At 37.1% G+C, this 23,977-nt stretch overlaps 1 protein-coding gene across 4 annotated transcripts in view; it reads left to right on the forward strand.

The window, feature by feature from the left end:
- The window catches only part of WDR41 (WD repeat domain 41), a 202,515-nt gene that overhangs the window by 104,509 nt on the left and 74,029 nt on the right, over positions 1 to 23,977 (forward strand). Inside the window, exon 1 of one of the 4 annotated variants that reach the window (XM_019462946.2) lies at positions 23,750 to 23,843. The exons of the other annotated variants lie outside the window; for them this stretch is intronic. Within the exon in view, the coding sequence (XP_019318491.2) occupies positions 23,817 to 23,843 (27 nt within the window). The 5' untranslated portion in view covers positions 23,750 to 23,816. Of the gene's footprint in view, positions 1 to 23,749; positions 23,844 to 23,977 lie in introns of those variants that run through there. 4 annotated transcript variants of the gene reach the window in all.

Raw genomic sequence — 23,977 nt, forward strand, 5'->3', positions numbered from 1 at the left:
TTCTAGATTACAGTGATTAACAATGGTTATTCTTGGGGCGCCTGGGTGGCTCAGTCGGTTGAGCATCCTACTTCAGCTCAGGTCATGATCTCGCAGTCTGTGAGTTTGAGCCCCGCATCAGGCTCTGTGCTGACAGCTCAGAGCCTGGAGCCTGCTTCTGATTCTGTGTCTCCTTCTCTCTCCGCCCCTCCCTGACTCATGCTCTCTCTCTGTCTCAGAAATAAACATTAAAAAAAATAAAACAAAACAAAACAATGGTTATTCTCATGGAACCTACATGCTAGGTGGGGAAGACGGGAGGTGGGGGAGGGGAAGATATAAGTAAGTTGGTATTCACTTTATATGCACCAAAATGTCTGTACTGATTACAGCCAACATTTGTTTTGATTGGTTATTTGCCATACCAGTTGTTAAAGATTTTGAATAACATCTCTATTAGGTAAACCCTAATCTCACTTTTCTTATCAACTAAGTTTGTACAGAGAGTAAGAGATGAGGCAGGAACTAAAACAGTCTTGGGATTTAAAATCCAATGTTCTTTCTCCTTTAAAATACAATTCGGAACTACTTAACTCTTAAACCCCTTTTGATTTTGTTCATAATGCTCTTTTTCTTCTCTTCTCTGACTTTAGAAATCTTATTTCTAACTTAACTGCTACATCTTCCATAGAGACTTCTCTGTCTGGTATCCCCAGACAAATGCCACTACTTTCTTTTTTCTTTTTCTTTTCTTTTCTTCTTTCTTTCTTTCTTTCTTTCTTTCTTTCTTTCTTTCTTTCTTTCTTTCTTTTTCTTTTTTTCCCTTTGCCTGTGCATCTGTTAGAACTCTTATACTGTTTTGCTTTGTTTACATATCTGTCTCTTCTATTATGTTCTCAACTCTTTGAGCACGGGGAGATATTTATATTGTTATCTTCAGTACCTAGCACAGCACTGCACACACAGAGTAGGATCTCAGTAAATGCTGAAATGAAATGACTAATTAATCATCAGAAGACTTATGGAAGAGCTTGCTCCTTGGAACCTAAGTCCTAAATAGAATTTTCCTCACAAACAAGCATAAACTTGCATGTATACATAGTAAATGAGGATATTTGCAGTAGGCCAATGAAACAGTGTAGCATTCTCTCATGTATTCCAAGGAATGAAAAACTGATTAGACCAATAACTTTCAACTTTATCTGGCTCAGATCTTGATGACCCTGGTTCACTGTGGTAGTGAAATCCTTGGACAAAAATTTTGACTATGGAATTATTCATCCTTATAAGGGGAGAGGAAATAAAAAAAATTCACTGGCCCATTTCTCAGTAGAACTAAGCTGGTCTCATGAACTGGGCAGGCAAATCCTAGCGAGTAGGCTTCATTTGTTCTAATTTTCATAATTTAAAGTTCTAATGAGTCTACACCATAGTACTCCTAATTTATGAGCAGAGACAATTTGGTCTTGTCATTTTGCAGCTATTCATTAATGTTGGTGACTGCTAAAGGCTGGACAAATTAATAAAAACAATTTTTGTGAGCCCAGAATAAACAGTTGAAGTCAGGCCAACTGTTCCTTTTCCTATAATTTTGGCATTAAACATCTTAGTATTTTTGTGACTGAGGTAACCACTGTGGGAACTACTTAACTGGTGAGATGTGGCAGAAAATAAAATCTTTGTCAGTAGCCCTCTGGGCTAGTTATTCTTGCCTCTGAGCTGTGCCTACATGGAGGTATTTGTGCACAATACAGACATAACTGACATCAAAGCAAACATAATGCAATAGCTTTACAAGAGAGAAAGCTTTGTTGTTACCTTAGGGTCTGACATTACTTTTGACATTCTAAATCTCAGTGTTTATGAGAAACATCAATAATAATAACTACCCTTTGCATGGGTACAGCACCTTTCTCCCTAGGCTCAGAGTGTTTCATAAGCATGAAGCGTTCTGTGCAGAAGGGGAAGATGGAGTGGGAGAATCTGGCCCCAGACAATTAAGAGCTAAAATTCTTCTCTACAGTGAACATGGAACACAAAGAGGACAATTTAGGATAGGAAATGAAGGACATTGGGTCCAGCTGAGACTGTAAGGGGAATTTAGCAAGACAGTCATGACCTGACTCAGAATTTGTCCAGCTAAGATTCACCATGACTAGAAAGAAAGAAAGAAAGAAAGAAAGAAAGAAAGAAAGAAAGAAAGAAAGAAAGAAAGAAAGAAAACAGAAAGAAAAACACTTCAGAAATCACTAGATCCATGATCTCTGGTATTTGCTCACAACAGTTAAAATATCAGATAAAGTTTGATCATAACTACTGGCTTCACAAACTGATCTAATATAACTTCAAAACCATTTCATCTTAATTTGTGTGCATTTTATAAACACAGTCAAAACATTCCTTTTGGTCTGGGGAGTTAAGACATTCAAAACACCACCACCATCACTACCACCACCTATCATTTATTGTTTTTAGGCTTTGGTCTATGAGGGCAGGACCTATGTCTTATTTCATAATGATATCCCTAGCTTCTAGACTATGCCTTTCCCATATTAAATGCATGATAAATGTTTGCTTAAATTGAAATTTTGTAGGTGCTTTATAAAAACGTTTTCATTGTCATAGGGCTCCTGGGTGGCTCAGTTAGTTAAGCATCCGACTTCGTCTTAATCATGGTCTCACGGTTTGTGGGTTCAAGACCTGCCTCGGGCATGGTGTTGACAGCTCAGAGCCTGGAACCTGGTTTGAATTCTATGTCTCCCTCTCTCTCTGCTCCTCCCCTGCTCACACTCTGTCTTTTAAAAATAAATAAATGTTTAAAAATTTTTTAAAATACTTTTTCATTGTCTTTGCTCAGTTACCTATGGTTTTCAATTTTTTTGTCTGTGGAAACCGTTTTTTTCACATGTAATGGTATAGATGTAAATTTGTTCTAGAATGTTATCTGGAATTTTATGTTTTAAACATAATTTCTACATAAGATCTATGTAAATTAAAAGATTCTGATTCAAAAAATACTGTTTTATGATATGATTTTTTAAAATCAAAAAATATTTAATTTTAGAAGAGATAATGAATTTTTCAAAACTTTAATTAAACTTCTTTTCTTGGAATAGAACCTTTAGATTCAGCTGGGATGGTTGAAATTTCCTCCAGAAATGTTATATTGTATTTTTTAGGTTAATATTTATGTAGTAGCTGTAATGGTAATATGCCTTTCAAAATTACACATAGATGATATTTTTAGAGTTTCAGAGCTTATTTCTTTGATGTAGTTTAACAGCTTCAAAAAGTGATTCTCTAAGTTTTGCAAAGACACAGTGCTGGTGAGAATAGCTCTTTAATATTTTGGAAAGCACAAGCATAATAAGCAGAAGTAGTCACTGCAGAGGGAACCCTAAGAAGTGAATCTGGTAGGTTTTAAAGATGTGGATGGAGTCCTTGCACTGTTCTTTTTTCCCTCCACGTCTTAGCCAACACTTGTTATTCTTGTTTTTTGATAATAGCCATTCTAACAGGTGCGAGGTAACTCCTCATTGTGGTTTTCATTTGCATTTCCCTGATGATCAGTGATATGGAACATTTTTACAATTGTCTGTTGGCCTTCTGAATGTCTTTTTTTGGGACAATGTCTGTTCAGATCTTCTGTCATTTTAAAATTGGGTTATTTTTATTTTTTTATTTTTATTTTCTGCTCTTGAGTTGTAGGAGTTCTTTATATGTTTTGGATATCAATCCCTTATCTAATAAATGATTTGCAAATATTTTTCCCATTCAGTAGGTTGCCTTTTCATTTATGTTGATGGTCCAGATGTAAGCCCTGTTGTTAATCCAGGTCCTGGATGTAAGCCCTGTTGATTTTCAAAGGCAGCCACTTTAGGACTCCTGTATCTGATGCTGGTCTTAAGGCTTGGGATGCCTGATGTGGTGCACAAACCCCTCACTTCTCAAGGAGAAGCTTTGTGTTTGTGAGATCCCTCCTGATTGAGGGGGTTTTACCCTGGGAATGGAGTATTTGGCAAGCCTCCACTTCATCGTGATGTGGTCCATTTATCCTGTTTTGGGGAGGACTGTTCAGCTAGTTTTCACATCTTTTTCAGAGGGAATTATTTCATGTTTAGCTATAGATTTTTATTTTTTATTTCTATTTTTTTGTTTGAGTATAGTTGACCCACAATATTACATTAGTTTCAGGTGTACAGCTTAATGATTTGACAAAGTTACACATTGTGCTTTGTTCACCACAAGTGTAGCTACTATCTGTCTGTTACTTTGCTATTACAATATGCTTGACTGTATTCCTTATGCTGTGCCTCATATTCCTGTGTTTTATTTATTTCATAACTGGAAACCTGTATCTCCTTCTCTCCTTCACCCATTTTGCCCAATACTCTTATCTTTTTCCCCTTTGGCAACCATCAGTTTGTTCTCTGTATTTCTAAGTCTGATTCTTCTTTTTGCTTACTCATTTTTTAAGATTACACTCATGAGTGAAATCATGATATTTGTATTTCTCAGTCTGACTTATTTCACTCAGCATCACACACTCTAGGTCCATCAATGTTGTTTCAAATGACAAGATCTCATCCTTTTTTCTGGCTGTATAGTGTTCCTGTGTGTGTGTGTGTGTGTGTGTGTGTGTGTGTGTGTGTGTATGCATGTGTGTACACACCACATATTCCTTATTCATTCATCTGTAGATGGACATTTAGCTTTCTTCCATATCTTGGCTATTGTAAATAATGCTGCAATAAACATGCAGGTACATTTTTTCAAATTAATGTTTTCATTTTATTTGGATTAAAAACCCAATATTGGAATTATTGGATCATATTGTATTTCTATTTTTAATTTTCTGATAAACCTCCGTACCATTTTCCACAGTGGCTGTACCAGTTTACATTCCTAGCAGCAGTACATGAGGATTCCTTTTCCTCCACATCCTTGCCATTGTTTGTTACATCTCATCATTTCGATTTTAGTTACTCTAAAAGATGTAAGCTAATAATAGCTCATTGTGGTTTTGGTTTGCATTTCCCTGATGATGAGTGATGTTGAACATCTTCTCATGTGTCTCTTGGTCATTTTGAGGTTCTCTTTGGAAAAATGTCTGTTTGGGTCTTCTGCCCATGTTTAATCATATTATTTGGGGGGGGTGGTAATGAGTTGTTCAATTTTTTTAATATATTTTGGATTTTAATTCCCTATTGGATATATCATTTGCTAATATTCTTCTTCCTTTCAGTAGGTTGTCATTTTGTTTTATTAATTAGAATAATTAATATTCTTAAATGCCCATATTATCTAAAGCAATCTACAGTTTCAGTGGAATCCCTATCAAAATACCAGCAGCATTTTCACAGAACTAGAACAAATAATACTAAAATTTGTGTAGAACTACAAAAGACCTCAAGTATCTAAAGCAACCCTGAGAAAGAAGAACAAATATGACCAAAAAAAAGAACAAATATGGAGGTTATTACAATAGCAGATATCAAGATATTATACTACAATGCTGTAGGAATCAAAGAAGTAGGTACTGGCACAAAACTAGACACATAAATCAATGGAATAGAGACCCCAGAAATAAATCTATGATCAAATGACCAATTAATCTGTGAGAGGAGAAGCAAGAATATACATGGGGAAAAGACTGTCTTTTTAATAAATGGTGCTGGAAGAATTGGACAGCTGCATGTGAAAGATTGAAACTGGACCAGTTTCTCACACCATACACAAAAATAAACTCAAAATGCATCAGAGACCTAACTGTGAGACCTGAAACCGTAAAAATCCTAGAACAGAGCACAGTTGGTAATTTCTTTGATGTCAGCCATAGCAACATTTTTTCTAGATAAATCTCCTGAGGCAAGGGAAATAAAAGCAAAAATAAACTTTTGGGATTATATCAAAATAAAAACCTTCTGCACAGGGAGGGAAGCAGTCAAAAAACTAAAAGGCAACCTGCTGAATGGAAGAAGATATATGCAAGTGAAATATTCAGTAAAGGCTTAGTATCCAAAATATATAAAAACTGGATACAACTCAACACCAAAAAAACCCCCAGATAATATAATTAAAAATGGGCAGAACACATGAACAGATATTTCTCCAAAGAAGACATACAGATGTACAACAGACACATGAAAAGATGTTCAGCATCACTCATCATCAGGGAGATGCAAATCAAAACTGCCATGAGGTATCATTTCACACCTGTCAAAACGGCTAATATAAAAAACACAAGAAATAATAAGTGTTGGTGAGGATGTGAAGAAAAGGGAACCTCATGCACTGTTTCTGGGAATGTAAATTTTGACAGCCACTGTGGAAAACAGGGGAGGTGGGTTGGGGGAATGGGTGAAATAGGTGATGGGGATTAAAGAGTACACTTACCGTGATAAGCACTGAGTAATATATGGAATTGCTGAATCACTATATTGCATGCTGGAAACTAATATAACACTATATGCTAACTATACTGGAATTCAAATAAAGAACTTAAAAAAAAAAAGAGAACATTATCATTATCTAAGGAAATTCCTTCATGTTTTCTGCCAGTAATTCTTATCCTCAAACTCTCAAAACCAGAGTGATTTTTGGCCCACTGTTGATTGGTTTGGTCTGTTCTGGAGCTTCATAAAAATAAAATTGTTTGGTATATTCTTTTTTTTTTTTTTTTTTTTTGTATAGGACTGCTTTTACTAAGTATGTTTTTGAGATCATCCATATTGTTGATTTAGTTTTTCTTAGGGACCAGGGTTATTTAATTTTATGAATATGTTTATTTATATATATTTTTATTGATGAATGCCTGGGCTCTTTTCAGGTTAGGGCTCTTAGGAATAAAGCAGCAGTTGGTATTGTCCAAATCTTTTTGTGGGTATATATTTTTGTATCTCTTAGGCAAATACCTAGTAGTAGGGTTGCTGGGCCATAGGGTAGTTATACCATTTTTCTTTCCCACTAACAATGAATGAGTGTTGGACTCCTCCACATAATTGCCTCTTTTGATGTTGGTGATCTTTCTGACATTAACCATTCTGGTGGATGTGTGTTCTTAAGAGTTCATCTGTAGATTTTTTTTTTTTTGTATTTTCTTTGTATGCAGTTAAATATGTCAGCTGTGAATACAACAGTTCTATTTTTTTCTTTCCAATCCTTGTACCCTTTAAAGATTTTTTTTTTTTTTTGCCTTTTGTACTGTTATGCTGTTGAGTGCATAATTGAATAGAAGTAATGACAGTAAGCATTCTTATCTCATTCTACATTTCAAGGGAAAACTATTTCATTTAGTAAGATGTTGCTATTGGTTTTTTACTGATAATTTTTATCAGATTAAGGAATTCACTTCTTTTCCTGATTTGCTGAAAATTCTTTTTGTAAAAATAACAATGGGATGTCAGTTTTATTGAGTGATTTTTCTATGTGTATTAAGATTATCATGTGATTTTTCTATTAGTAATGTTCTTAATTTTACTGATTGGTTTCAGAATGTTAGCCCAGTCGTTAATTTCTACAATAAACATGTCTTGGTTGTGATCTATTATCTTTTCTATACATTGTTGGATTTTGTTTGGTAATATTTTTTTGTTTTGGATTTCTAAATTATGTACATGATGAATGAGATTGGTAATTTTCCTTTTTCCTTTCTCAAAATACTATTATGGGAACTGAGGACATGATAGAGGAATGCTTAGAATTCACTTGGAAAAATAAGGTGTTAGTAAATAAATGACATTAGGAAAATGGATCTTTTCTATAGAAAAAAATTAAATATGAATTCATTTATCAGTTTTCATTTATATTTAGTATTATTTTATAATTAGCTTCTGAAGTATTTTTTTCCACTAAGCATTGTCATTTCTAAAGCAGAAGTTTACTTAACCTCATATTGTCCAGTTTTATTTAACCAAAGTGCATTTTATCAGAATTGAGTAAGATCTAAATATTACTGTGGTGACTGTCTGACATAATGAAAGGGAGTACCTGAATTTCTGGCAGAATTAGACTAAACAAGCCATATTCATATTTTCCATATCATTTTATTGTAAGGTTCCAATTTCAGTGTTGACCTTTCTTTTGATGTTTTATATATTTTCCTCAGGCTATCATATATTTTAATAGTTTAAAACAGAAGGGAAATGTTTTAACACAACATATGGTATTTATTTCAAAAGCCAATTTATAAGCAGATCCATTTCTGGTAAATTAACTATGAGATAGAAAAATGTAAAGAGTAATAAATAGTCTGTGATTCATAACGATTTAAACTTAGACCCATTCATTAGGGCTTTATAAGTAATGATATGATGTTGAAAAATGCTGTTGGTCAAATAACTTTAATATTAGGACTTTAATATGTGAGGCAGTGGTTCTTACACATTAGTGTGTAGAGTAACCACTTGAGAAAGCTGTTAAAAATGAATATCCACATAAACTGTCTGAGAGATCCCAGGCACAGGTTTTTAGACAAGGCTAGAACTCTTCATTGGTAACAAGCACCCATGTGAGAGCCCTTTGACCACATTTTGGGAAAGATGGGGAAGGAGAATCAGGAATCTACTTTCAAGTTCTTCTTTTGACAAGTAGCATTTCCATTTTCCTCCTTTTTTGCTCTAAAAATTCAAAGAGGGAGGTAGTTGACATGGACATTGGCCAGGGTGGATAGGACGAGAAATACCAATTCCCTATATACTCTTTATCCTAAGGTTTTTTAAGGTATGTTTGTTTATTTGAAGGTTTCTGTCATTTTATGCAGTGACTTCATCCAAAAACCTGGGTGTTTGGTCCAACTTTTCAAACATTATCTCTGAATCTTGAATACCAAAACTGTAAGTTGGTCTAATTTACAGTGGTGCAGTAATGCTGAAATGAAATCACATAGGTACAATAAATGTGATGCATTTAGAAAATCATACCTTCATTATTAGATTTCATTTATTAAATATAATTAAAATATTCTAAAGATAAATGTCTATATTTTTGAATATAGGTAATTTTAAAAATTATTCAAAAAGGAGTCATATTACTATAAACTCTAAATAATATTTTGAATTCACATCCTCTTCCTGACCAGTGTATTCACAAATCTTTGATTGCTTCATGAACTAGGTGTAACCAGAAAGACTCACTTCACCAGCCAGAACAACAGAGATATGATATCTTTTGTATTTATTTAATCACTTGATCCCTCCTCTATATCCATTAACCATATAAGGCAGCAGCCCAGAATCTTCCTTTCAGGATATCTTTTGGCCAGTTGTCCCATATTTCTGGTTTTTACTCAGGTCCAAAGTTGTGGAGCTGCTTCCAAACACGAGGTGGCGAGCAGTGGAACATTCTCATCAGATGATTGTTGGTTGCTGATTCAGGGTTGCCATTGCCTCGGTTTCCAGAGGTTGATTTCTTCTTTTCCAAAAATTTGGGACTTTTCAAGTTATCTTTTAAAAATACTGTCATTTGGCTTAGTTACATTGTAGTCACAGAATATGTCTCTGTGATTTCAATTCTTTGAATTTGTTGAGACTTGCTTTTCAGCACATGCTCAATTTTTTTAAAATTCATTTTCATGTTAGTTAACATACAGCATAGTCTTGGTTTCAGGAGTAGAACCCAGTGTTTCATCTCTTATATATGACACCCAGTGCCCATCCTGAAAAGTGCCCTCCTTAATACCCATCACCCATTTAGCCCCTCACCCCTACACCAACCCTCAGTTTGTTCTCTGTGTTTAAGAGTCTCTTATGGTTTGCCTCCCTCTCTGTTTTTATCTTATTTTTCCTTCCCTTCCATTGTGTTCATCTGACAAAGCAGGCAAGAGTATCCAATGGAAAAAAAAGTCTCTTTAGCAAATGGTGCTGGAGGAACTGGACAGCAACATGCAGCAGAATGAAACTGGACCACTTTCTTACACCATTCACAAAAATAAATTCAAAATGGATGAAAGACCTAAATGTAAGACAGGAAACCATCAAAATCCTAGAGAAGAAAATAAGTACCGACTCTTTGACCTCAGCCACAGCAACTTTTTACTTGACATGTCTCCGGAGGCAAGGAAAAGAAAAGCAAAAATGAACACTTGAGACCTCATCCAGATAAAAAGCTTCTACACAGCAAAGAAAACAATCAACAAAACTAAAATGAAACCAACGGAATGGGGGAAGATATTTGCAAATGACATATTGGATGAAGGGTTAGTATCTAAAATCTATAAATAACTTACCAAACTCAACACCCAGAAAACAAATAATCCAGTAAAGAAAAGGGCAGAAGACATGAATAGACACCTTTACAAAGAAGACATCCAGTCACATGAAGGCAAATAGACACATGAAAAGATGCTCAACATCACTCATCATCAGAGAAACATAAAACCATAATGAGACACCACCTCATACCTGTCAGAATGCCTAAAATAAACAACTCCAGAAACATCAGATGTTGGTGAGGATGTGGAGAAAGGGGAACCCTATTGCCCTGTTGGTGGAAATGCAAACTCGTGCAGCCACTCTGGAAAACAATGTAGATGTTCCTCAAAAAATTAAAAATAGAACTACCTACAACCCAACAATTGCACTAATAGGAATTTATCCAAAAGATACAAAAATGCTGATTCGAAGGAGCACATGCACCCCAATGTTTATAGCAGTGCTGTCAACAATAGCCAAATTATGGAAAGAACCCAAATGTCTATCAATTGATAAATGGATTAAGAAGATGTGATGTGTATGTATACACACACACACACACACACACACACACACACACACACACACACATATATACAATGGAATACTACTTGGCAATGAAAAAGAATGAGATCTTTCCATTTGCAACAACAAGAATGGAATTGGAGGGTTTTATGCTAAGCAAAATAAGTCAGAGAAAGATGAATATATGATTTCACTAATTGTGGAATTTGAGAAACTTAACACATGCTTAATTTTTTAAAATGTTCTGTATGCATTTGAAAATTCATTTGAGCTGTTGTGAGGATAATCTGATCATATCAATCAGCTCAAGTGTCTTTTTGATTAAATTGTATATATATATATATAGTCTATATATTCTATCAATTTCTATTCATGATTGTCAATTTCTATTCATGATTTTACCTCTAGTTCTAAATTTTTGCTTTATATATTTGAGGTCACATTATTAGGTGCACACAAATTTAGAATTGTTGCATCTTTCATATGAATCAAGCTTTTTATTCTTATGAATTATCCCTCTCTATTTCTAATATTGCTTTTTTGCCTTAAATAATTTTTTGCCTGATATTACTCCAAAGACACTAGCTTCTTCTTTGCAAGTGTTTGTATGGTATATGTTTTTCTTCCATGTACTTTTAATACTTTTATATTCTTTTTAATACATGTATATTTTGAATAGCACAGAGTTAGGCTTTGTTTTTTGATCCGGTCTGACAATATTTTTGCTAGAACATTTAGCCACTAATATTTATTCTCAAAATTATGGGTATCTCTGCTCTGCTGAGGTGTCCTAGAGTTAGGCTTTTATTAAACTAAAGCTTATGGAATGGCCTGAGATATTTACAAGAAGGCTTAAGTTTTCCAGTTGTATCGTAGCTATCTTGAGAAAATTTCCTTATTTTTTAAAAATATTCTGAAAAAGGAAGGAGTTTCAAGCTGAGATTTAAAGAATAATTAGATTCCATAAAAGAGATTACTGTTAGAAGCACTGGCTAAGAAAGTAACCGTACAAATACCGTAACTCTACAAATACAGCCAGGGGCACTTGGGTGACTCAGTCAGTTAAGCATCTGACTTTGCCTAAGGTCATGATCTTTCAGTCCGTGAGTTTGAGCCCCTTGTCAGGCTCTGTGCTGACAGCTCTGAGTCTAGAGCCTGCTTTGGATTATGTGTCTCCCTCTCTCTGCCCCTCCCCTGCTAACTCACTCTCTCTCTCTCTCTCTCTCTCTCAAAAATAAACATTAAAAAATAAATACAGCCAAACTCAATCTTCAGTTTGGCATTGCCACAGAAAAGAAAATACTAGGCCTACTGAGTTATGAATACAGCTGTATGAATCGCATACCGCTATATATATATATATATATATATACATACACATAACAAATGTGGTTTTATCTGTAATATAAAAAGGGTCTTTTTAATGGGGCTTTACTGTAATTTTAATAGACTGGAGAAAGTAATGAGAGCCATAATTTATGTGTATTGGGGTGAAAAAGCAGGAAGGATATCTGAAGTAATCATTGAAGTGTTAAAAATATATCAAGGCTGGGATGAGGATTGGGGAGGTGTGCCTGAAGTTAATGACTTATGTATAAGGCCATTGTAAGTAAGGTATAAGTTCAGAATAGAAGTTGTAAAAAGCAAAAGAAATAGTATTGCTAAATCGAAATGTTGAATACTGTTTTGTAGTGAATCAGAAATAAATATTTTAAAGGACTGGAATAACTGTAAAAAAATTGGATATTAGATGTTATTAAGGAATCATTGTTAATTTTGTACATGTGACCATATTGTAGTGATAGAAGAAATTGTCTTTACTTTTCACTCACACACACAGAAGTATTTAGGATTGAAATGACATAGACACAATGTCAGGAATTTACTTTAGAATTTTGTGGTAACTGAAAGAAAAAAAGGAAATAAAGCACATGTATCAAATCTTAAAAACTATTGAATTTAAAAATTTTTTTTAATGTTTATTTTTTGAGACAGAGAGAGACAGAGCATGAATGGGGGAGGGTCAGAGAGAGAGGGAGACACAGAATCGGAAACAGGCTCCAGGCTCTGAGCTGTCAGCACAGAGCCCAACGCGGGGCTCGAACTTACGGACTGCGAGATCATGACCTGAGCCAAAGTCGGACACTTAACCGACTGAGCCACCCAGGCACCCCAAAAACTATTGAATTTGATCAATAGGTTATATGAGAGTGTATTATGCTACTTTCTCTATTTTGGTGTATGTTTGAAAGTTGTAACAAAATTTTAAAGAAAAAATACATTCCTGGAAAGGTACTGTATCACCTTAATATTAAAAAAATGTGTATGTTTTCATGATGGATAAAATTTTTATGAGATTTTTTAAGTCACTGGAGACTAGAAAATGAGTCAGAGAATGCTAAGGATGATGCCTGCTGGAATTTGTTGTAGTGGAGTGAACACTGGTTTGGTTATAAGCTTCAGACTGTTACTAATGAATGAGCTCCACCCCATTTGGCAAGACATTTCCCATTCTGGCCTCAGGAGTTTTTGTTAAGATGGGACATTGGCCTAAATGAGCTTAAAGTTCTTTGTAGGTCCTGTTATCTATGGTTCTGATGAACTGCGTGTATAGTGGGCTTGTTGGAATTTTTTGTTTACTTGGTAATGTGTATAAGATATAAGGTGTCCCAACTGAGGCCCTCAGGATTCTGGTGGTTTTAAGAACTCCTTCAAGTTGAAGGAAGAATGATGAGTGATCAAGCACCAAGTCAGTAGAACAGTTCATCTCTATTTTTTAAAATTCGTGTTTTTTGTTTTTGTTTGTTTGGTTTTAGGGTTTTTTGCCAACTTATTTTTTTTGATTCCTGGGAAGAGTTGGTCTTTCTGTGCCCACTGTGTATGTACAGTTCTTTTTATAGCTCTTACTCTCTTATAGTGCATGTGCTTTCCCACAGGTCTTTCCCACAAGATCCTTAAGGTAGGGATTTTATTTTTCATTTTTGTATCTTGAGTACCTAGCACACATCTAGCATGCAAAAGGGCATAATATATATTTGTTGATTGAACAAATGCATGCATGTATGAATGAAAAAAAATTTTTTTTAATTTTTTTAAAATGTTTTGATTTATTTTTGAAGGAGAGAGAGAAAGACAGAGCATGAGCGGGGGGAGGAGCAGAGAGAGAGGGAGACACAGAATCAGAAGCAGGCTCCAGGCTCTAAGCTGTCAGCACTGAGCCCGTTGTGGAGCTCGAACCCACAAACTGTGAGATCATGACCTGAGCCGAAGCCGGATACTCAAGCAACTGAGCCACCCAGGCACCCCTGAATGAAAGAAAGTAAAGGAATCTTGTGGCATTTAATTTAATGTCATGGTACATAATGAAAACAACATGAATATGTCTTTACTATTAAGTTTAGCAAATTTGGTCTTTTTAGTGGAGTTCATTTATCTTGGCCTGCTCACTCTCCCTATTGCTTGCCTATTCCATCTTTACTAGTAATCCTCAGCAGTACATTGTCTCCTGAAGGAGTACTTTGATCAGAAAGCATTAAGTTGTATACTCCCCTCATCACCTGAATTCCTTTAGCTATAGTTCCAAAACTAGGACTGATGGAAAGGGGGTTTGGAAAGCCATTGGTGAATTGTGGTATATCTTCCTAGAGGGCAGATTTTACACAAATATTTCGGAAAGTGAAATGTAAATGGGAGATAGTTTAGAACATTGTTTTATATTAAAACAAACACAAATGTATTATCAAATAGAACATTCAGGTAACACAAATTCTAAGATACATCTTTTTTTTTTAATGTTTATTTTTAAAAGATAGAGAGCACACGTGCATAGAAGTGGGGGAGGGACAGAGAGAGAGAGGAACAGACGATCTGAAGTGGGCTCTGTGCTAACAGCAGAGAGCCCGATGTGGGGCTTCAAGTTACAAACTGCGAGATCATGACCTGGACCGAAGCTGGATGCTCAACTGACAGATCCACCCAGGTGCCCCACTAAGATGTATCTTAAGATTGTTTGGGAGCCTTTGGGGCAATGACTGTCCATCCTACCCCAACTCCTGGGTCAGTGATTTATTCTTTGCTACGGTATTTTGGTAGAAGATGCTTGATTTGGACCAACCTAAGACATATATAAAAACTCTAGAGTAATAATAGAAAAAAGTTTATTTTATTTTTAAACTGTCACATTTTCTTTAGGAGTAACCTGATAGTTTTATCCCTGTGGATGAACACATGTACTCTGCTGTTTTGTATATGTGCTGTTGAAGCAAGCCCTCTACTCTGCTATTTTGAACTATGAAATATAATTTATAAAAAGTGCAAGAAAACACATTTAGTAAAATCCTAGTCAGCGTATATAATTTTTTTTTATAATTTGAAATACTTGTAAATTCTCCAGATAATTAGATGCCCCATTGTTATTTGATAAAATGATAGATAATTCAAATTCTTCCTTCATTCAGATCCTTTTTTTTTTCCTTGTTTACTTAGGCTTCAAATGAGTGGGCATTTAATTCAGTCAGTATAGTCAGTATTCAATGTTCAGATCTTACTGAACTGTGATTTGATATTTATTCTTTATATTCCAGTTTGTTGGTGTATATGTGGATATATTCTACTCTATTTCTCATCATTACTAAGACTGTTGAACTAAGAAAGTGGCTGGTAGTCCATAGGTCTATATTGATTATAGTGACATTAAATCCAAATATTCCTAGTTCAACTCAGTTAAAAAATTACTAAGCACTGAATAATGCCAGGCACTATAATAAGCATGGCACTAGTATGGCTTTCTGTAGATAGTATATAATCAATAAAGGCTTACTAACTAGAGATAGTAGTAGTAATGAGCAAAGTAGTTAAACTCTGTGCCTTCGCTCTACCATCTGCAAATTATCGTTATTTCTCCTTATCAAAGTTTAAGCAGAATAATAAATCAGATGCTTTCTAAGCCCCAGATAAATATAAAATTGATGCTAGTAAGGGGAGAAATGTTTAGATTATTCTAAAAAGTAGAAACTGTTACTCTCTTTTATTTTTCAAATGCTTGAAGTATATACCATTACTTTTATAGTTTTCCTTTTCATATGTCCCTACTACAGTTATTTGTACTTTCTCTCAAATGAGTGCTCTGCATCTGTCACCCCATTTCTTCACCAAATATCACACATTCCCTTGTAGTCTTTACTGTAACTACACTTTCAAAATCTGCAGTGACTTCCTTCCAAAGTATTTCCCCATTTGCTTACACACCTCAAAATCCCTCATCTTTTTCCAGCATTTAATTCTTCTGGTCACTCCCTTTAGAAAGTTGTGTTCTATCTTGGCTTTGATGGTGCTGTAGTTTTTGGCCTTCTCTCTTGGATGGTTCTTTCTGTTTCTTTTAAAGATTCCTTTATCTCTGGCATTCTCTGTGACTGTCTTTCTTGGAATTTTTCTCTGGAGTTACCTGCCATCTCAAAGGTCCAGTTTTTAGTTCTGTTTCCTTCTGGTGGATATAGAAGAAAGAGCCATAGGAAACTAAAAATTGGAACTTTGAGATGGCAGGTAATTCCAGAGAAAAAATTCCAAGCAATCTATCTGTACATCTGCCAGGAGGGCATCTTTACACATCGTCTCAAATGCCGACAGGTAAGAAATTTAGCGCATCTCAGGCATTCTGCACTTCCTAATTTCACCCCTGATGCTTTAGTTACCAATAGGTCATGAAGTTCTATTGATTCTTCTGGAAAAATAACTGTTGTAATTATCTCAAACTTATTAGGAACCAAGGACTTATTCAAAGTCACTGAGCTAGTAGGTGGTCCGAGAAATAAAGCTGAAATCCTAAAACCTAAAGACCAAAGGCTTATTGCTTATAAGGCTCGTAATGCCTTATCTGAAATCCTTAGTACTAGATATATTTCAGAAAATATCCTTTTGGACAGCACAGCATACATAATCAACATACTTTTATTTCTGCAGTAAAATACATGAATATTCACATGTGATAGATTAAGTCAAGACTATAAAAAGCCTCAGGTTAATTTAGGTAAGTTTGTTGTTGGTTTTTTTTTTTTTTTTTTCCCACAGAGTGTCGTCGGGTCAGGTGAAGTTTCGCCACCAAATGAGCTAAGAAAATTTTCAGTTTGGGGAGCTTTTTGGATTTTGGAATTAAAGATAAAGGATTGTGGACTTGGAAAATTACTCACTTGGAATTATTTTTTTTTATTTTATTTTTTTTAATGTCTATTTATTTATTTATTTATTTTTTAATATATGAAATTTACTGTCAAATTGGTTTCCATACAACACCCAGTGCTCATCCCAAAAGGTGCCCTCCTCAATACCCATCACCCACCCTCCCCTCCCTCCCACCCCCCATCAACCCTCAGTTTGTTCTCAGTTTTTAACAGTCTCTTATGCTTTGGCTCTCTCCCACTCTAACGTCTTTTTTTTTTTTTTCTCCTTCCCCTCCCGCATGGGTTTCTGTTACGTTTCTCAGGATCCACATAAGAGTGAAACCATATGGTATCTGTCTTTCTCTGTATGGCTTATTTCACTTAGCATCACACTCTCCAGTTCCATCCACGTTGCTACAAAAGGCCATATTTCGTTCTTTCTCATTGCCACGTAGTATTCCATTGTGTATATAAACCACAATTTCTTTATCCATTCATCAGTTGATGGACATTTAGGCTCTTTCCATAATTTGGCTATTGTTGAGAGTGCTGCTATAAACATTGGGGTACAAGTGCCCTTGTTCATCAGTACTCCTGTATCCCTTGGATAAATTCCTAGCAGTGCTATTGCTGGGTCATAGGGTAGGTCTATTTTTAATTTTCTGAGGAACCTCCACGCTGCTTTCCAGAGCGGCTGCACCAATTTGCATTCCCACCAACAGTGCAAGAGGGTTCCCGTTTCTCCACATCCTCTCCAGCATCTATAGTCTCCTGATTTGTTCATTTTGGCCACTCCGACTGGCGTGAGGTGATATCTGAGTGTGGTTTTGATTTGTATTTCCCTGATAAGGAGCGACGTTGAACATCTTTTCATGTGCCTGTTGGCCATCCAGATGTCTTCTTTAGAGAAGTGTCTATTCATGTTTTCTGCCCATTTCTTCACTGGGTTATTTGTTTTTTGGGTGTGGAGTTTGGTGAGCTCTTTATAGATTTTGGATACTAGCCCTTTGTCCGATATGTCATTTGCAAATATCTTTTCCCATTCCGTTGGTTGCCTTTTAGTTTTGTTGGTTGTTTCCTTTGCTGTGCAGAAGCTTTTTATCTTCATAAGGTCCCAGTAATTCACTTTTGCTTTTAATTCCCTTGCCTTTGGGGATGTGCCGAGTAAGAGATTGCTACGGCTGAGGTCAGGGAGGTCTTTTCCTGCTTTCTTCTCTAAGGTTTTGATGGTTTCCTGTCTCACATTCAGGTCCTTTATCCATTTTGAGTTTATTTTTGTGAATGGTGTGAGAAAGTGGTCTAGTTTCAACCTTCCGCATGTTGCTGTCCAGTTCTCCCAGCACCATTTGTTAAACAGACTGTCTTTTTTCCATTGGATGTTCTTTCCTGCTTTGTCAAAGATGAGTTGGCCATACGTTTGTGGGTCTAGTTCTGGGGTTTCTATTCTATTCCATTGGTCTATGTGTCTGTTTTTATGCCAATACCATGCTGTCTTGATGATGACAGCTTTGTAGTAGAGGCTAAAGTCTGGGATTGTGATGCCTCCTGCTTTGGTCTTCTTCTTCAAAATTACTTTGGCTATTCGGGGCCTTTTGTGGTTCCATATGAATTTTAGGATTGCTTGTTCTAGTTTCGAGAAGAATGCTGGTGCAATTTTGATTGGGATTGCATTGAATGTGTAGATAGCTTTGGGTAGTATTGACATTTTGACAATATTTATTCTTCCAATCCATGAGCAGGGAATGTCTTTCCATTTCTTTATATCTTCTTCAATTACCTTCATAAGCTTTCTGTAGTTTTCAGCATACAGATCTTTTACATCTTGGTGAGATTTATTCCTAGGTATTTTATGCTTCTTGGTGCAATTGTGAATGGGATCAGTTTCTTTATTTGTCTTTCTGTTGCTTCATTGTTAGTGTATAAGAATGCAACTGATTTCTGTACATTGATTTTGTATCCTGCAACTTTGCTGAATTCATGTATCAGTTCTAGCAGACTTTTGGTGGAGTCTATCGGATTTTCCATGTATAATATCATGTCATCTGCAAAAAGCAAAAGCTTGACTTCATCTGCCAATTTTGATGCCTTTGATTTCCTTTTGTTGTCTGATTGCTGAAGCTAGAACTTCCAGCACTATGTTAAACAACAGCGGTGAGAGTGGGCATCCCTGTCATGTTCCTGATCTCAGGGAAAAAGCTCTCAGTTTTTCCCCGTTGAGGATGATGTTAGCTGTGGGCTTTTCATAAATGGCTTTTATGATCTTTAAGTGTGTTCCTTCTATCCCAACTTTCTCGAGGATTTTTATTAAGAAAGGGTGCTGGATTTTGTCAAAGGCCTTTTCTGCATCGATTGACAGGATCATATGGTTCTTCTCTTTTTTTTTTTTGTTAATGTGATGTATCACGTTGATCGATTTGCGAATATTGAACCAGCCCTGCATCCCAGGAATGAATCCCACTTGATCATGGTGAATAATTCTTTTTATATGCTGTTGAATTTGATTTGCTAGTATCTTATTGAGAATTTTTGCATCCATATTCATCAGGGATATTGGCCTGTAGTTCTCTTTTTTTTACTGGGTCTCTGTCTGGTTTAGGAATCAAAATAATACTGGCTTCATAGAATGAGTCTGGAAGTTTTCCTTCCCTTTCTATTTCTTGGAATAGCTTGAGAAGGATAGGTATGATCTCTGCTTTAAACGTCTGGTAGAACTCCCCTGGGAAGCCATCTGGTCCTGGAATCTTATTTGTTGGGAGATTTTTGATAACCGATTCAATTTCTTCGCTGGTTATGGGTCTGTTCAAGCTTTCTATTTCCTCCTGATTGAGTTTTGGAAGAGTGTGGGTGTTTAGGAATTTGTCCATTTCTTCCCGGTTGTCCAATTTGTTGGCATATAATTTTTCATAGTATTCCCTAATAATTGTTTGTATCTCTGAGGGATTGGTTGTAATAATTCCATTTTCATTCATGATTTTATCTATTTGGGTCATCTCCCTTTTCTTTTTGAGAAGCCTTGCTAGAGGTTTGTCAATTTTGTTTATTTTTTCAGAAACCCAACTCTTGGTTTCGTTGATCTGCTCTACAGTTTTTTTAGATTCTATATTGTTTATTTCTGCTCTGATCTTTATTATTTCTCTTCTTCTGCTGGGTTTAGGCTGCCTTTGCTGTTCTGCTTCTATTTCCTTTAGGTGTGCTGTTAGATTTTGTATTTGGGATTTTTCTTGTTTCTTGAGATAGGCCTGGATTGCAATGTATTTTCCTCTCAGGACTGCCTTCGCTGCGTCCCAAAGCGTTTGGATTGTTGTATTTTCGTTTCCGTTTGTTTCCATATATTTTTTAATTTCTTCTCTAATTGCCTGGTTGACCCACTCATTCGTTAGTAGGGTGTTCTTTAACCTCCATGCTTTTGGAGGTTTTCCAGACTTTTTCCTGTGGTTGATTTCAAGCTTCATAGCATTGTGGTCTGAAAGTATGCATGGTATAATTTCAATTCTTGTAAACTTTTGAAGGGCTGTTTTGTGACCCAGTATATGATCTATCTTGGAGAATGTCCCATGTGCACTCGAGAAGAAAGTATATTCTGTTGCTTTGGGATGCAGAGTTCTAAATATATCTGTCAAGTCCATCTGATCCAATGTATCATTCAGGGCCCTTGTTTCTTTTATTGACTGTGTGTCTAGATGATCTATCCATTTCTGTAAGCGGGGTGTAAAAGTCCCCTGCAATTACCACATTCTTATCAATAAGGTTGCTTATGTTGATGAGTAATTGTTTTATATATTTGGGCGCTCCGGTATTCGGCGCATAGACATTTATAATTGTTAGCTCTTCCTGATGGATAGACCCTGTGATTATTATATAATGCCCTTCTTCATCTCTTGTTACAGCCTTTAATTTAAAGTCTAGTTTGTCTGATATAAGTATGGCTACTCCAGCTTTCTTTTGGCTTCCAGGAGCATGATAAATAGTTCTCCATCCCCTCACTCTCAATCTAAAGGTGTCCTCATATCTAAAATGAGTCTCTTGTAGACAGCAAATAGATGGGTCTTGTTTTTTTATCCATTCTGATAGCCTATGTCTTTTGGTTGGCGCATTTAATCCATTTACATTCAGTGTTATTATAGAAAGATACGGGTTTAGAGTCATTGTGATGTCTGTATGTTTTATGCTTGTAGTGATGTCTCTGGTACTTTGTCTCACAGGATCCCCCTTAGGATCTCTTGTAGGGCTGGTTTAGTGGTGACAACTTCCTTCAGTTTTTGTTTGTTTGGGAAGACCTTTATCTCTCCTTCTATTCTAAATGACAGACTTGCTGGATAAAGGATTCTCGACTGCATATTTTTTCTGTTTAGCACACTGAAGATATCATGCCAATCCTTTCTGGCCTGCCAAGTTTCAAAAGAGAGATCAGTCACGAGTCTTATAGGTCTCCCTTTATATGTGAGGGCACGTTTATCCCTCGCTGCTTTCAGAATTTTCTCTTTATCCTTGTATTTTGCCAGTTTCACTATGATATGTCGTGCAGAAGATCGATTCAAGTTACGTCTGAAGGGAGTTCTCTGTGCCTCTTGGATTTCAATGCCTTTTTCCTTCCCCAGTTCAGGGAAGTTCTCAGCTATAATTTCTTCAAGTACCCCTTCAGCACCTTTCCCTCTCTCTTCCTCCTCTGGGATACCAATTATGCGTATATTATTCCTTTTTAGTGTATCACTTAGTTCTCTAATTTTTCCCTCATACTCCTGGATTTTTTTATCTCTCTTTCTCTCAGCTTCCTCTTTTTCCATAACTTTATCTTCTAGTTCACCTATTCTCTCCTCTGCCTCTTCAATCCGAGCTGTCGTCGTTTCCATTTTGTTTTGCATTTCGTTTAAAGCGCTTTTCAGCTCCTCGTGACTGTTCCTTAGTCCCTTGATCTCTGTGGCAAGAGATTCTCTGCTGTCCTCTATACTGTTTTCAAGCCCAGCGATTAATATTATGACTATTATTCTAAATTCACTTTCTGTTATATTAGTTAAATCCTTTTTGATCAGTTCATTAGCTGTTGTTATTTCCTGGAGATTCTTCTGAGGGGAATTCTTCCGTTTGGTCATTTTGGATAGTCCCTGGAGTGGTGCGGACCTGCAGGGCACTTCCCCTGTGCTGTGGTGTATAACTGGAGTTGGTGGGCGAGGCCGCAGTCTGACCTGATGTCTGCCCCCAGCCCACCGCTGGGGCCACAGTCAGACTGGTGTGTGCCTTCTCTTCCCCTCTCCTAGGGGCGGGATTTACTGTGGGGTGGCGTGGCCGGTCTGGGCTACTTGCACACTGCCAGGCTTGTGGTGCTGGGGATCTGGCGTATTAGCTGGGGTGGGTAGGCAAGGTGCACAGGGGCAGGAGGGGCAGGCTTAGCTCGCTTCTCCTTAGGTGATCCACTTCAGGAGGGGCCCTGTGGCAGCGGGAGGGAGTCAGATCTGCTGCCAGAGTGGTGGCTCCGCAGAAGCGCAGAGTTGGGTGTTTGCGCGGAGCGAGCAAGTTCCCTGGCAGGAACTGGTTCTCTTTGGGATTTTGGCTGGGGGATGGGCGGGGGAGATGGCGCTGGCGAGCGCCTTTGTTCCCCGCCAGGCTGAGCTCTGCCGTCCGGGGGCTCAGCAGCTCTCCCTCCCTTTGTCCTTCAGCCTTCCCGCTTTCTGAGCAGAGCTGTTAACTTACGACCTCCCAGACGCTATGTCGAGCTTGCTGTCGGAACACAGTCCGTCAGGCCCCTCCGCTTTTGCCAGCCAGACTCGGGGGCTCTGCTTGGCCGGCAGGCTGCCCCTCCGCCCCCGCTCCCTCCCACCAGTCCGTGTAGCGCACACTACCTCTCCGCCCTTCCTACCTTCTTCCGTGGGCCTCTCGTCTGCGCTTGGCACCGGAGACTCCGTTCTGCTAATCCTCTGGCGGTTTTCTGGGTTATTTAGGCAGGTGTAGGTGGAATCTAAGTGATCAGCAGGACGCGAGGTGAGCCCAGCGTCCTCCTACGCCGCCATCATCCCCGGTTCACTCACTTGGAATTAATGTTTGTAGTTTTGATACAACATTTTTATTGGGCTGATGGGTGGTTTCTCCCCATTATTATCTAGGGAACCAAATATTTTGTATCCTAAAGAGAATTTGGGGGGATAATAGGGAGCCTAGGGGCAATACCAATTTGTTTGGTCTAGACTCATAGGGTAGCCAGAGTCTTCTGGCATATAAAACCTCCACAGGTTAGGGATCGAGGACTAGAAACTCAGGTGGTATTAACGAGTTGCAGCCAGTGAGGTGTTGTGGAGGCATGGGGGATTTACAAGGATGAAGAATGTATATTTTCAGGTAGTTATGAGTATTTTTTTAAATGGAGAGTTGCCCAGGCAACATACTTCTTTCTAATCTATTTTCTCCCCTCCTCACCTTTCTCCATTTCACTTCACTTCACCTTAGCATGCTTGCGGATTAGAGGTCTTTTATGAGTCTTTGTAGTGAGTAAGTAAGAAAAGGCATCAAGTGATAAAATTGAATGAGTAATGGATTACAACTTCAATTCCAGGTTCTGGGTTTGGTCATAATTTAGTTTCCTCATCCGTGGAAAAGGAGATTTGGTGAATTATTACAAAGGCCCTTTTCAGTTCTCAAATTTCAAATCTCAAAAATGCTATGATTGTGTCTTGTCATTTTATCCACAGTTTTTTTTTAATGTTTATTAGTGAGAGAGAAAGAGACAGAGCATGAATGGGGGAGTGACAGAGAGAGAGACACACACAGAATCCAAAGCAGGCTCCAGGCTCTGAGCTGTCAGCACAGAGCCAAAGGTGGGGCTTGACCTCACAAACCATGAGGTCATGACCTGAGCTGAAGGCAGATGCTTAACCAACTGAGCCACTCAGGGGCCCCTGTCCATAATTTTTTCTTTATACTCAGCCCATCTGCCTTATCAGAATCCCTACCTCAAAGTCCTGAATTTTGGTAGTCCATGGTTGCACCCAGGCTGATAATTAAGGTAGGTGGGAGCAATTAAACAAGGGCATGTAGAAACCGGGAGAATTTGAGTTGTCTAGAAGAGTACAGTTTGATGATATTTTTTCCTCATTGGAGAATGGTTATAACAACTAATCATTTTCCTGCTATATAGAT

The sequence above is a fragment of the Panthera pardus genome, unplaced genomic scaffold (genome assembly GCF_024362965.1).
Source record: "Panthera pardus isolate Hobbes unplaced genomic scaffold, ASM2436296v1 HiC_scaffold_2, whole genome shotgun sequence".
Classification (NCBI taxonomy): domain Eukaryota; kingdom Metazoa; phylum Chordata; class Mammalia; order Carnivora; family Felidae; genus Panthera; species Panthera pardus.